General features: G+C 32.1%; 1 protein-coding gene across 1 annotated transcript; it reads right to left on the bottom strand.

Moving 5' to 3' along the window:
• Positions 1-3,651: 3,651 nt before the first annotated feature.
• On the bottom strand, positions 3,652-13,241 carry LOC139494862 (ficolin-1-like). The gene is made up of 6 exons (XM_071283018.1): positions 12,809-13,241; positions 10,763-10,877; positions 9,533-9,655; positions 7,504-7,600; positions 6,278-6,442; positions 3,652-4,060 (listed from the first exon to the last, which is right to left on the bottom strand). The coding sequence occupies exons 3-6, from the start codon at positions 9,557-9,559 to the stop codon at positions 3,810-3,812; spliced, it is 540 nt and encodes a 179-aa protein (XP_071139119.1). The 5' UTR covers positions 9,560-9,655; positions 10,763-10,877; positions 12,809-13,241; the 3' UTR covers positions 3,652-3,809.
• Positions 13,242-15,104: the final 1,863 nt, after the last annotated feature.

The following is a 15,104-nucleotide window of genomic DNA, read 5'->3' as shown; positions in this document are numbered from 1 at the left end:
AAAAATACATTCTGCAAGAAAATGCATCTGCTTGTCTTCATTGTATGAGTATCATGAAAATGGGATTGTCGTTGAAAAGAAGTACGACGTGATTAATAATTTGTCATTTTGATATCCGATTGAAATGTCTTATAAACAAAGAAATGCCCACGTAGTGATGTAATGCTTAAAAAATGCTTCACATTTTATTCAAACAGAAGGTTTATTTCCTTTTTTTTTTTATCTAACCGATAACCCGAATTCAATTAAATTACAAAACTTTGCAAACAATTTGTAAGAATAAAACGTTATACATTATTGCAGTTTGTTTACATTGTTATCAAAGGACAAACAGATATGATAATACCTCGAACAAAGCTTAAATGATGTATCATTTGTTGTTATATAATTGACGTTTATCTGATATATTTATTCATGTATGATAAACAATTAAAATGTCAATGCTACTTCATATTGACTCTCAAAGCAAAGTTTGTACTCTGTGCTCTGTATATCCCAATTATTCTTCTTCAATTACAGTCAATTTAGATATCTTCAGTCAATATCTAGACTGTCCAGTAGGTGCTTTTCACTTGTTAAAATACAACAACACACTGAATGACTGGAAAAGTAATGAACAGTGCTGGATTGAGTTCCGGCTATAAAACTGTAAAGCACTGAATTACCAATTTTTTTCTGAAATACTATCTAAAATTCATTTGTTTTGGTTCAGAATGCCCAGTTGATTAAAATGTCCGTTTATAGTCATATGAAACGAGTGACTGGTGAAAATAATGCTTATCCAATTATTAAACCAATGCATGTATATATAGTATATATCATACCCTTAGTCTTTTGTGCACGATTTTTTTTTACGTAAACATATTGTATTATCGTCAATTTTCTCTCTGTCTGTTATGGACGCTTATTAATTGCCGTGTTTAAAAGCCGTAGTTTACCGATTGTCACCTTATAGTAAACAATCAACAAAGAATAAAATTGAGCATGGCAAAGGAGAATGTGTCAAAGAGACAACAACCCGACCATAGAGTAGACAACAGCAGAAGGTCACCAACAGGTCTTCAATGCAGCGAGAAACTCCCGCACCCGGAGGCGTCCTTCAGCTGGCCCCTAAACAAATATATATACTAGTTCAGTCATAATGAACGCCATACTAAACTCAAAATTGTACACAAGAAACTAAAATTGAAAATAAAAAATAATACAATACTAACAAAGGCCAGAGGCTCCTGACTTGGGACAGGCGCAAAATTGCGGCGGGGTTAAACATGTTTATGAGATCTCAACCCTCCCCCTGGCCAATGCAGAAATTTTAATTTGAGGTTTCATATGACTTTAGGACTCAATTTTTTTTTCATGGGACATCTCAGAAAATGTTATATTGTATTTTTCGTTAACTATTTTTACTGTATCAAGTCTTTCAAATTTTCTGTGGAAAGACCTACTGTAATTTTTCCGATTGTTAGGTCTTTCTATTTTTCTGTGGAAAGACCTACTAGTATTGCATTTGTTCTGATTATCATTTTTTTTCTTTTGCCAAATTATGTTCTTGCATGTTTTTTTGTTTCGCAAGATGTCGCTTAAATATTTTGTATAAATAATCGTACAGTATATATTCTTTAATTTTGACCTTGTTAAACCAATCTCATTTCTCTGTAAGATCTCCCCAAAATTGCTTTTCTTGTGTGTGCATCTGCTTCGTAACCGTGAAAGAAATCGACAAAAAATCCTGAGGATGCTTCAGTCAATTTTAACCGAAGCCCTACAGGTCTCCCTATGAGAGTTATTTCCTTTTTTGTTTTTGACATAAGTGATATATGAATGTAACTAATAAACCGTAACATGCGTAACTGATAGAGACCTAGGGTATCCAAGTTTTTTTGTTTTTTTTGTTTTTTTGTTTTTATTTCATTTCATTTTATAAACCGTACAAAATACCAACATTTTATTAAAATTTGTCATTTGGGTCATGTCATAACTCATTATATGTTGTTTAAAACAGTGCGTAGACATTAAACGGGAGTTTTCGCCACTTTTATATTTAGAATTGTGCGTAAATGATATAATTCATTAACCATTAATATGACAGACCTTTTTGATTTGAGATGCTTGGTTTTGGACCTTTAAATTGAGGTCAAGGTCATAGATGAATATGACGTTTGCTTTAAATTCGCATTTATACATCATAAAGCCATAGGGCTTTCTGTATTAGGTTAAAAGCCATGACCTTGAAAAATCAAACCAGAAGTGTAAACCGGATGTGGCTGTTGTTTGCACTTAGTTCAGGTAAAATTATTTAGAACGATATTTTTGAAACCTTTGACGTAACAAACTACCTCCCTTGTTTCAAAATCATTCAGAAACCATTCATTTATGGGAATCAGCAAACAATTTGCTATCATTTGACACTTGAGTTGATATTTTAAACCAAATTTTTCATATCAAAATATATTGGTAAAGGTAGAAAGACCTTCAATTCTTCTCTGAACAATTGTTTTTTTAATTATTTTAGTTTCTTGCATGTAAATTTTGTTTCGCAACATGTCGCTTGGAAATTTGATTTATGTTATCAAACAGTTTATGCGCTTTACAACATACCATGCTCAGCCGAGCAATTTCTTTGTGAGAGTTTTCTTCCCGAAGACTGCTTTTTAATGCGTGTGCATCTCCGACGCAACCGTAAAATAAATCAGCATTTTTTTTGCTCGTTATATCCTCAGGATGTTTTGACCAATTTTGACCAAAGCAATACGAAAACTCCATATGAGTAATTTACCCAGTAGTCAGCACTTTTGTGTTGACTAGAGTTATCATTGATATGTTTATAAATATAAATTAATGTTTAACAAAACTTTGAATTTTTGAAATACTAAGGCTTTTCTACCTCAGAAATAAATTACCTTAGCTGTATTAGTCAAACAATTTAGGAGTGTTTGGTCCTCAATGCTGTTCAACTTCATACTTTATTTGGTTTTAAACATATTTTGATTCACGCGTCACTGATGAGTCTTTAAAAAAACTTACCGGATGTGACCTTGAGTAAACTGGAAGAAGCCTTTATAGCATTTATTTCATGGAAAAGAACTCAGGAACTGTATATTTTTAAAATGAGCATACATAACCATAATCAATACAAACCAGAATTGACCTTTGATAAACTGAAAGTACCTTATATCTCCCTTTTACAGGTAAAAGTATATAGAAACCAGATATTTTTTGAATCAGTGTAAATAAAATTATCATGTGAGACCAGAAGTGCAATTCCTAAACATGAGGATAGATGAATTTGACAATTAGGTCCCATATTCAGGGAAACACTTATAAAAATCATATATTTATTGAATCAGTATGGTTGGACTCCAGTAGTCACTTTTAGTTAACCAGAAGAAGCTTATCATCAATATTTTTTGGAAAGACCTTCCATTGTTCACTGAACATTTGTTTTTAAATTTCTATCAGTTGTGTAAGACTTTTAGACTGTAAGGAGTAACACGAGTACAGAGAAACAGTTTTTAACTTGTTAACTACTCTGTTCCGAGAGCTTCTTCATAATTTGAAAAGTTTACCTTTCACCAAACAGAACGTTCACAGGAAGTAAACAAAAAGAAAATAATAACACAAATTAATAAGAAAGTTTATTTTTCTAGTAAACACAAAATTTACACTCTATGCCTATCTTCAAACTGTTTTTTTTATGGTACGTCATTTAACAATGTTCTTAAACATATAATTTTTAATTTAATGTGTCCTTTCCTAAATAAACTGTGAGTATTTCTGAAAAGGGTTTCTATTGTCGTTTAATCATCATTTTAGTAGATTTTAGTGAATATCCAAATCCTTTCCATGTACCCCCAATTGATACCATCGGCATTAGACGAGTGCTGTCCACCAAGATATTTCCCATTCAAATTAGAATAATGACAACTATTGTACCACCATGCCCCTTTATATGCAAGTGCGCAGTTGCTAGGACTTCTGTCATTATCCTTGTCGTAAGTAGAAAACATCATGCCGTTTTGATTCCAGGTGTTGCTGTTATAAAAATACATCAGGCTATCTCCTGTGCAAGTAAATAAAAGGGGGAATATGAATATATTTGAAAACGTATACACTAATATAAGGAATGTTGGTTGTTAAGTTTTGTGTGTCTGAAATAATACGGAGCCAAGCAGAGGCGAAAGATACCAGAGAGACATTTAAAGTCGAAAATAAACTGACAACGCCATGGATAAAAGAGAAAAAAAAAACCACACAGACAAACGATAGTATACAAAACATAACATTGAAAACGAAATACTTAGCAACACGAATCCCACAAAAAAGAGGGCTGATGTCAGGAAATGTAAGAAAATCCTCCTCAACATGTTGCAATCTTTGTTTTGCTCATGTTAGTAAAAATTAGGCATTAAATCTAGTATAATTTGGTAGTTCACATTCGGGAAAAAGGAACAGGATTGTATTTACGACATTATGAACATATCATAGCAAAATTAGAAATTATAAGAAATGTATGTTACTTAAAATTGACTGAATATCTATCATGTCTATTGGTACTCTTGTCTTTCAAACAATCATTGTGCCGTTATGTTTGGAGTAGTGGACATCTGTCTATCTCCTGAGCAAGTACATGAAGAGTGAATAAACTTGACTTGCGTATGAACTAATAAAAGAAACAACTTGCAAAACCGGCTGATAATACCTCACTTCGTTTGACAGTTATTAAATTTGATATAGTGATATCGAACATTTGAATAAGTGGTATCAAAAATAGTAAACTTTCACCTTTGTAGATGCGCATTTCTACAATTAATGGCTATTTAGTGCTGCTCGATTTTGAAATACAAACATCTGATAAACCAGGAGATTTTCAAAGTACAAGTATGCTCCACTCGCAATATCATTTTCTGTGTTCAGTGGACCGTGAAATTGGGGTATAAACTCTAAATTGAACGGAGAATAAGAAAGATCATATCATAGGGAACATGTCTACTGAGTTTTAAGTTGATTGGATTTCATCAAAAACTACCATGACCAAAAACTTTAACCTGAAGCGGGACAGACGGACGGACGAACGGGCGCACGGATCAGAAAACTAAATGCCCTCTACAATCGTAGTTGGGACATACAAATCCTAAATCTTATACAAACGTTGAAGAGCTGATCAAACCAAACAGGACCAAGTAAAGTCAAGTCTTGACAAGAAATCTGAATTTTGCATCAAGGATATATGCATATTCTTTGGGACTTATTGTCCACCAGCAGAGGTATCTACCATGTAGGTAATGTAACATTAATTGTACCAATTTTACTGCACCAGATGCACTTCTCAACAATAAATATATATTCAGTGATGCTCAAAGTAGACATATTTGAAAATCCAATATCTAATATAAACGTTTAAGAAATGAATTAAAACAACGTACGCAGCGTAAAACCAAATCCGAAAAAGGAATCATGAGTGTGAGAGAGAGAGAGATGTCTGACTTTACATTTTTATTTCAACTATTATGAGAGAGAGAGAGAGAGAGAGAGAGAGAGAGAGAGAGAGAGAGAGAGAGAGAGAGAGAGAGAGAGAGAGAGAGAGAGAGAGAGAGAGAGAGAGAGAGAGAGAGAGGTCTCAGATGTCAAACCTAAACATTTCTATACAATATGTCTAGCTCTATGAAATTCAAAGTCGAATCAAGGTAATAAGGTACGCAATCTAATAGGAGAGTTGCTGTCAACACCAAGTTATCCAAATAAATAAGCATTACAAAATACGCCCTTTTAGAAGGGAAATGAATTAACCTCTGATGAGCTTATAGACATTGGACAGGAACACGTAGTTCTCGTATTGAATGTTGATTGGTTTCTTTCTGATTGACAGAGACGCCCTTTTCTCTTAGTTAAGTTTGATGAAGTTACATCACATTGTTTTTCATATATATATATATATATTATTGGAGCCTCAATGGGCGGTTTTTAATTAATTTGATTTTTATTGTGCTTTTTTTCACTTATGATTAATCACGTGGGAAATTCCCTACTTGCTTGGTCCTTATGATAACAATTGCCTTGCCTGATTACTGTTTACCGTAAATAAACGCATACATAAGTTATCAATTGATTCATAAGCATTGTCATCTATTCGTTTGATGTGTTTGAGCTTTTGATTTTGCCATCTGAATAGGGACTTTCCGTTTCAAATTTCCCTCGGAGTTTAGTATTTTTGTAATTTAACCTTTTTTTCACAAGGTCCCCATTTGTTAATTTAACATTTGTAATTCTAAAGTTATACCTGCAGTTCCGCTGTACCCAGATAGATTTAAAGTATACTTTGTTGTGGCATCACCTATACTGAACTCAGTGTATTCTGCGTACCTCGAATTCCCTTCGAAATCTTCAAGATGGATGTACATATTGTAGGTTTCAGAAGATGTAAGAAGATTGATGAATTTATTTCCTGTACAAAAGTAAACAAAAATTTCAATTGTCGATCTATGATCACAGTTATACAACAAAATGGTGTCTTTGTATGAGATAGAAGACGAACACTTTCAGCCAAACAGAACGCGTGACTGTTATTTATTTGTAACCGTATAATTCTGAACCGCGCTTATATGTCTCTACGTTGGTGTGATTTGTTAAAACTAGCGAAGTAAAAAGATCAAATTAAAATGAAACATCACATTACAAGACAGGACAATATATATTTATTACTTAGTATCATGAAAAACAAAGAGGTATTATTTTTTTTTGTTGCTTTTTATATCGTAGAAAATATGATTATTGTAGAATTTCGTTATTGAGATTTATTGTATGACATGTTTAAATAATTGACAAATATAAATACCAAAATATCTTCATGACTTTCTTGATAAATATATTCCCAAAACATTGCGAAAGTTTAAGCTTAACAAGTAGCACGTGTAAACATTTCCCCAAACGTTAGTTGTTCCAAGTGGTGAAGCTGAAATCATCCCTTCGCAAAATTTATTGAGGCCATCACGAATTGGTTGTTCGTTATGGAATATTCGTTTCACAGATGAATACGTGTATGTTCCAAATGTCGTAACTATAATCCTGTCCCCTTTTCTGCGAATACGATCACTGAATAAGACTTATTACATAATTTGTACTAACATGAGCAACATGACGGGTGCCACATGTGGAGCAGTATCTGCTCACCCCTCCGGGTCACCTGAGATCATCCCCAGATTTTTAGGCGGTCGTGTTGCTCAGTCTTAAGTTTTCTATGTCGTGTTTTGCGAACTGTTGTTTGTTTGTTGGTCTACTTTTCCTATTGTTAGACATTGCATTGTCAGTTGTGTTTTTTATTACCCTTTGGTATCTTTCACCTCTCTGTTGTCACCGCTGATATTGTTATTATTCTTATAAAAAGTAATTTAATTTTTTTCTCCATAAGCGTATGATAGGATACGAAAAAACTGACCAAAGTAAGCGTGACTACATAGCTGTGCTGAAAGGAAAATGTGTCTGTCTGAATTTTAAAAAGAAAATTACCCAACCAAAACTCGGATTTCAAGTCTCCAAATCCAATCTCATAATCTTTCCATGTTTTGTTAAAATCAACAGTTCCGTCCATTCTGCTTTGGAAAACCTTTTGAAAAATAATATAACATTTATAATAATGAAATAAAATAAAATAATTTCTCGTCTTTTACAGAGATAAGTCCATTTCAATTTAAGTGAAATACTGTGTAGATGCAATTTCGTCATCCCGTTATTCTTTTTATTTCATTTTTAGCTCACCTGACTCAAAGTAGCATGCAAAGTATTGCCATCACTTGGCGTTTGGCGTTTTTGCCAAGACTTACACTATAACCTACATTACGTGTCTGATATCTGAAAATATAACAGATAGACAAGGTCTGACTTATATATAATGCTCAAGATGTCAAGATCTACCTTCTTCATTTTTGCTGGAAAATTATGAAATGATTCTTTAAGGAGTAATTTCAAATTAAAGGACGGTTTTCTGGCTAAGTTTTCCTGTTTTGATAATTAATTAAAAAAACTATAGTAGATAGAAATCCACTGATAAGGACAAACTTATAAGCAAAACAAAATGTACAAACTGATGACTGATCAAAACTATTGGATAACCTCTTTAGAAGTTATAGCCCTTAAAGACGAATGAGTTGGCTAATTTTTCTGTTCATCGCATTTTTTTTCACAGAGATTCTCCTCAGAAATTTCTCAACCAATTTTAACCAAATTTGCAATGTATGAACCTTTGGATATATAGTATATTTTGAATATAACAATCGTGACTTCCATGGCTACAAATAGAACATAAGGATAACATTGCAGTAATTGTGAATGTTTTATATCTCGAAAGCTGGAATAAGAAGCAAAATCAGACAGGGGCAAATATGCTCAAAATGCGTTTATCTTTACTACAGCAATATTATAACCAATTTCAAACATAATAAGAAATAAAAGAACTACAAAATACCAATGTAAGGTAAACATGTATAGGAGTTATTGCCGTAGACTTATTTACCAATTGACTAGATAGTACCTATTACCTTGATAACTTTTAAAGAAACTGTAACAACAAAAATGATAAGCAATAACAGGCCTTAAAAAGTTCTTAGATGTCCGAAAACATTGGACGACTCAGTATAACAGTTATGGCAGTATAAAGTTAAATAACTGTACTCCGAGGAAAATTCAAAACGGTAAGTCCCTAATAAAATGGCAAAATCAAAAAGGTAAAAATGTAGAAATAGGAGTACAGCAGTTAATATTGTAGGACAACTGAAATATCGAATGTGGCGGAACTGAAATAGTTTTTAGTTGTCCTTCAGCATTAATATAAAGCTCAAGACAATATGAATATCTTCGCCAACTATCTAAACAGTATTAATCATTTACCTGACCAATATAATGAAGTGTTCAGCGCATTGAATCGGTATCGTACATTTTCAGTTTCAGTACATTTTCTTCATTGGTACACTTTCCCTTATAGAAAATCAATGGCCGGCAAAATTTTAAATATAACAATACATTTCCCTATCGCAAATTGTTAGAAATTTATTTTTCCTATTTAGAATTTTCACAAGTTTTAATCGAATCGTCAGCAAATTGAAATTGTAGGTGATGAGCATAAATGGAAACTTTTTGTTTTGTTTTGAAAATATAGTACTTTAATACACAGTGAAGTACGAAAAGTTCCATAGGTTATCAACAGATTGCGAGCATAAAACAGAAATTGAAAAAAATATGAATATATCACCGACAGCAAATGATTCGTCCTACTCGATTTGTGCAACCCACACCCCAAAATAAAACACCAAAAATAACAGTAACAAAAACTGAAGTGAAAAAAAAACCAACCAAAAAACAACATTTTTTGCTTTTATCTCAATATAACGATCAAGCTTAATTTCATTTCACTAGTTTTGCAAAGTGCACATCAGTTTTTCAAATGAATATACTCTATATTTAAATCTGTATTCAGTATAAAAAAAATTATACCATTACATAATAACTAGTTTTATAAAATGTGCATCTTAACTACACTTACTGTCCATCCAAATCCTGCTGTATCCATCTCACAGTAAACATCAATCGTTTCATTTGACGGGTAAATTGTATACCCCCGAACAACTTCCTTGTGGAAGATCACTGCAATCACCTGGGCGAAGTTCTAAAAAATATTTTTATAAGTGGATGACTCATATATCAGATAATATATGTATATACATATAGTGAACAACGAATAAATGAATGACGACACTTTATGATGAACATATTTTACATTGTTTTATGAGCAAATGATTTTTACTGTATGCCCATTTTTTTCATGTTTATATTTATTTTTTTTAAACATATATATCTTTATTTACCAAAGTCATAACAACTGTAGGCACACAACATATAAACTACACAAAGTATACATAGATAGCAGAAGGTAATGTGTTAAACATATTACATCATGTTAGATCTTAATTTCTGTGCACGAAATATAAATTTACCCAAATTACATAATTCTCTAAGATTATTAGAACTCATTAAGTGTTTATATATATTTATACATAGAAGGTTTTCCCCATTAATATGGTTTTATAAAATAAGATCTAATACCTTGATAAGTAGGACATTTTAAAATAAAATGCATCTCATCTTCAATGACATTTTTACAAAAACTACATAGTCTATTACTTCTTGGAATTGCAGAATAGCGACCACATTCTATAGCTAAATCATGACTACTTTGATGTGAAGTATATTCCCTTTTTTATACACTTCATTTCTATTCAGTTATTTGGATGACGTTACTAATGAAAATTTGGCAATAGTGTTGTTCTCTTTGTGTCAACAAGCTAATTTTCGCGGGGCTGTTTTTATTTTCCTGATGTATTTTTACAAAGAAAAATCAAAGTGATATACATTCATGACCATTCAAACGCGAAAATAAATCGCTCTCGAACACAAGTTGGTTTATGTTAATTGTTGCAGCATAATGTACTTCCGTTATGATATTGTTATAATCATATGGAACATCATTGTTAAGAGAACAAATATTGTATAAAGCTTTGAGTATGTAAATGATGTTTGAAAATAACCGGTTTGCATGAAACTACATCCTTCAAAAGCTGCTGATTAGCTACTCCGAAGACACAGAAAAAAAAACCCATGCCGTTTCTCTCTGACAATAATTCTGAAAGTAGACACATTAAAAGTCATAAATGAAAACACAATTTTCATTTGAGTTTTTTCTGTAAATGAAAATGCTATGCTATATTAAACTTACGTGTGCTGATTTCGGATACTTTTATAGGTAATGGAACACAATAGTAATCTGTGCCTTTTGGCGTACATGCTTCATTGAGCTTACAGTTATTTTCTTTGCATTGACCGGCTAGTTCCTGAAAGTGAAGCGGCCATTTAGATACTTTACAATGAAATTTTTATCCTGTATGCGAATTTCTCCTAAAAATACAATACTTTCAAAGCTGATGAAAATTTGTTTGCATTACAAAGGCATTCTCAGATTATTTCGATTGAACAGAATTTACAAATGTTTCAACAGTTTAACATTTTTTTACATTTAGTCAATCAAAACTTTCACACCAGTCTAATCGTTTGTACAAGAATAGTATGTACATTGCATCTAAAATTATTGTAACATTAAAAATGTAACCACTGATAGCCGCATACTAATTTTGTTCCCGATAAAGGTAAAATACGAACTAAACCCTAAACCCTTAAAACCAGTCTGTTTTCGTTTATAAAAATATGTTACCATCAATCTATGTGAATCATGTTGATAAAAGAAAAAAAATCTCTAATGGTAAATCTGAGAATAACATAAAAGATACAGATTTAAGTGGTCATGACACGTTTCTATGGTATAACCTTTTTCGGTCGTACCTATTTAATTTTTCAAGAGACCATTAAGTCAACAATGTTTCAACCAACAAGATTGAATGTTTAGTTAAAGAGTGTAAACGACGTCAAATTAGTTACAATGGAAAATATTTTGTAAAAATTAACAAACATTTACAAAATTTATGAAAATTGTTAAAAATTGGCTATAAAGGAAAATAACTCCCTAAGGGGTCAATTAACAATTTTCGTCATATTTGACTTATTTGTAGAATGATGTAGATCTTACTTTGCTGTTTACTACAGTTTGTCTCTATCTATAATAATATTCAAGATTTTCTAAAATTGCCAATTCAGAGGCAGCAACCCAACAACATGTTGCCTGATAGGACTCAAAATTTCAGGGTAGAAAGATGTTCACCTAATGAACAATTGTATTCCGTCAGTAAATGCTTTGGTTTCAGAGATATGAGCCAAAAACTGCTTTTTAATTTATGTACTATTTTAAGCCATGTCGGCAATCTTGGTTCGCGGGCGGGAACAGTGGACACATTTTTAAAACTAGATACCCTAATTATGATTGTGGCCAAGTTTGGTTAAATTTGTCTTTGTAGTTTCAGAGGAGAAGATTTTTGTAAAAGATTAAAAAAATTACGAAAAATTGTTAAATATTGACTATAAAGGGCAATAACTCCTTAAGGAGTCAACTGACCATTTTGGTCATTTGACTTATTTGAAGATCTTACTTTGCTGAACATTATTGCTGTTTCCAGTTTATCTCTATCTATAATAATATTCAAGATAATAACCAAAAACGGCAAAATTTCCTTAAAATTACCAACCGCATAACAGGTTGTCTGATTCATCTGAAAATGTCAGGACAGATAGATCTTGACCTGGTTAACAATTTAACAAAATATCAGATTTGCTCTAAATTCAGAGATATATGCCAAAATGAACATTTTCCCCCTGTGTTCTGTTTTTAGCCATTACGGCCAGCTTGGTTGGTTGGCCGGGTCACAGAAACATTTAAAAAAATAGATACCCCAATAATGATTGTGGCCAAGTTTAGTTAACTATGGCCCAGTAGTTTCAGAGGAGATGATTTTTGTAAAAGTTAACGACGGACGACGACGACGACGACGACGGAGGACGACGACGGACGACGGACGCAAGGTGATGAGTAAACTCACTTGGTCCTTCGGCCCAGGTGAGCTAAGAATAAAAAATTCCCTAAAAAATTATTTCGAGTATTTGACTTAGATAACAAAAAAATAACACTCTAAAAAATTTAGAGCAATTTGGAAATTATTCACCTTGGTACAGTGTATTCAATTTCATTCATATGTAAAATACATTGCCTGATTTCATTTTATTTGTTGACTACTATATGTACATATTGTCGTCCGCAAGGTTTGGTGAATATGTTTACTATATTTTTTATACATTATACATATTATATTGCAATTACCTGTGGAAAAGTCGATGCAGCAACAAAACTATTCCCGATACTCTCAACAAGTGCACATTCACTTTTCCCGGGTTCAGCATCATTTATTTGGCAAGTTTTATTCGCTGCTATAAAGTTAATAGATTTGCAGATTTTTACTCTTGAGCAGTACTGAGCACATATTGACCACATCGGCATTGGTACCTCAAACAGCACATGTCCACTGTAAATCTGATCTTTCTGTTTTTTTATAACGACTATTTCACATAATGTCCACACAAAAAGGAAAGCTATCGAAAAGGTCAAACGAAACATTTTGTTCCAATTGAAAAACCATGAAAGTATTTACGTTTTAGCTTTTCCGAAAAGTTTTGCGTATGTTCACGGAGACAATTTCATTACATAAAACTTGTTTTGACTTTTATTATGAGTCTCATAAATTGCTGTTAATTGCCCGGATTTTAATTTTTCAAATAATAATTCAATTTCAATCAGATTATTTTTCAACTTTCGATAAGTCAACTAACGTAGTAAAAATATTAATTACAATTGATATTATTTTAAAATTCATGAACAAAATAGAAGGTAATGATGTTTACAGTTTCACGTTGCGATAACTCATTAAATACATATGTATTATTCATATGATGATGCAATCACATTGCTTTGTTTTCAAAATGTCTATCAATTCTTCGTGTTTGCAATATTTCAAAGTTTTCAGCATGAAACTTTTCAAAACTTCCAGTAAACCTGTTCCAAAATAAAACTACCTGCTGTATAGTTGTATCTGCTTACCCCTCTATATCTGAGATCACTCCCAGTTTTGGGTGGGTTTCGTGTTGCTTAGTCTTTAGTTTTCTTTGTTGTGTCTTGTGTACTATTTTTTTGTCTATTTGTCTTTTTCTTTGTTAGCCATGGCGTTGTCAGTTTATTTATGATCTATGAGTTTGACTGTCCCTCTTATATCTGTATCCCCTCTCTTGTACGTATATCAAGAGTATATTGTGAAAATTATTGTCATCTGGATTAAGTAACTGTTTCGCGTGTAAATTGAAAATTTCTTTAAACTATTGTTTCAAATACTAGTTAAAAAAATAAAAGTTAGGGTGGTCAAAACTTTCTAAAGGAATAGTTTTTTTATGACAAGCTAGAATTATTCCAAACTAAGTTTCAACCAATTAAATTTTTGTGCTTTATCCAACTTTTTATTTACCCAAGACTACAGGTCTTTTGTATGATTCAATTCATATTTTCCGGATATAAATATAAGCTATCTTCTAACGTCTATTTATTTATTAGAGATATAAGAAAATGTGGTATGAGTGTCTATGAGACAACTTTCCATCCAACTCACAATTTATAAAGGTTAACCATTTAAGGTCAAAGTACGATCTTCAACACAGAGCCTTGGCTCACACCGAACAGCAAGCTTTAAAGGGCCCCAAAAATTAATTGGGTTATAAACAATTCAAACGGTAAAACCAACGGTCTAATCTATATAAAAAACTAGAAACGAGAAACATTTATGAACCCCATCCACATTATGACCGAATATTCAAATATCATTAACTTCTATATGGCTCAAACAAAGGTCAAATCCGATCTGTTACTTGTTGAATTTTGCGTTCGATCTTGAAACCTACGGTCTCGTTGACATGTGACCTGTGACTTTTTAAAAGTGTTCATAATCAACTTTTGTTAAATTAGCTTAAAATTCACCTGGTTAATTTTAATAAGCATGTTCATTTATATGATTTTTTAGTTTAAAGCAACTTTATGCACATAATTTATTTGTTTTTTTTAAATACAAGTAATTACACCACTACTCACACAATTCTATATTCATATTATTGTAATGGTTAGAGCATGCATTAAAAAAAACACTATACAAACTTAAACCTACTTTTATATTGTATTTTAAGAAATTTATCTGTGACATCACTTTTTGTGGCGTCGATACTTTCGTTTGACGCACAGTACATAATTCTATTGTGCTGTATTTGTGTACTGACGTAAATTAATTTTAGGTGTTGATTGTTATTCTGTGGTTTACATGATGAAATGTACTATTATATTATTGATTTATTTATATCTCTGTCCTGAGTGTTCTTGCACTTATTTGTACTGTATTCCTGTCACGTAATGTTGTTATTTTAGCGGAATTTTTAACATTGCCATACAAACGGGAGGTTTAGCTAGCCATACAACCAGGTTCAACCCAGCAGTGTTTTTCTTAAAATGTACTGTACAAAGTCAGGAACATCGCAGTTTGTATCAACCTAAACCATGCTGATATAAGTCACTGTTCTGTTTAGAT

Source organism: Mytilus edulis, chromosome 11, assembly GCF_963676685.1.
Source record: "Mytilus edulis chromosome 11, xbMytEdul2.2, whole genome shotgun sequence".
NCBI lineage: Eukaryota > Metazoa > Mollusca > Bivalvia > Mytilida > Mytilidae > Mytilus > Mytilus edulis.
The sequence above is the reverse complement of the archived record's forward strand: the minus strand, read 5'-3'. Positions and strand labels throughout refer to the sequence as shown.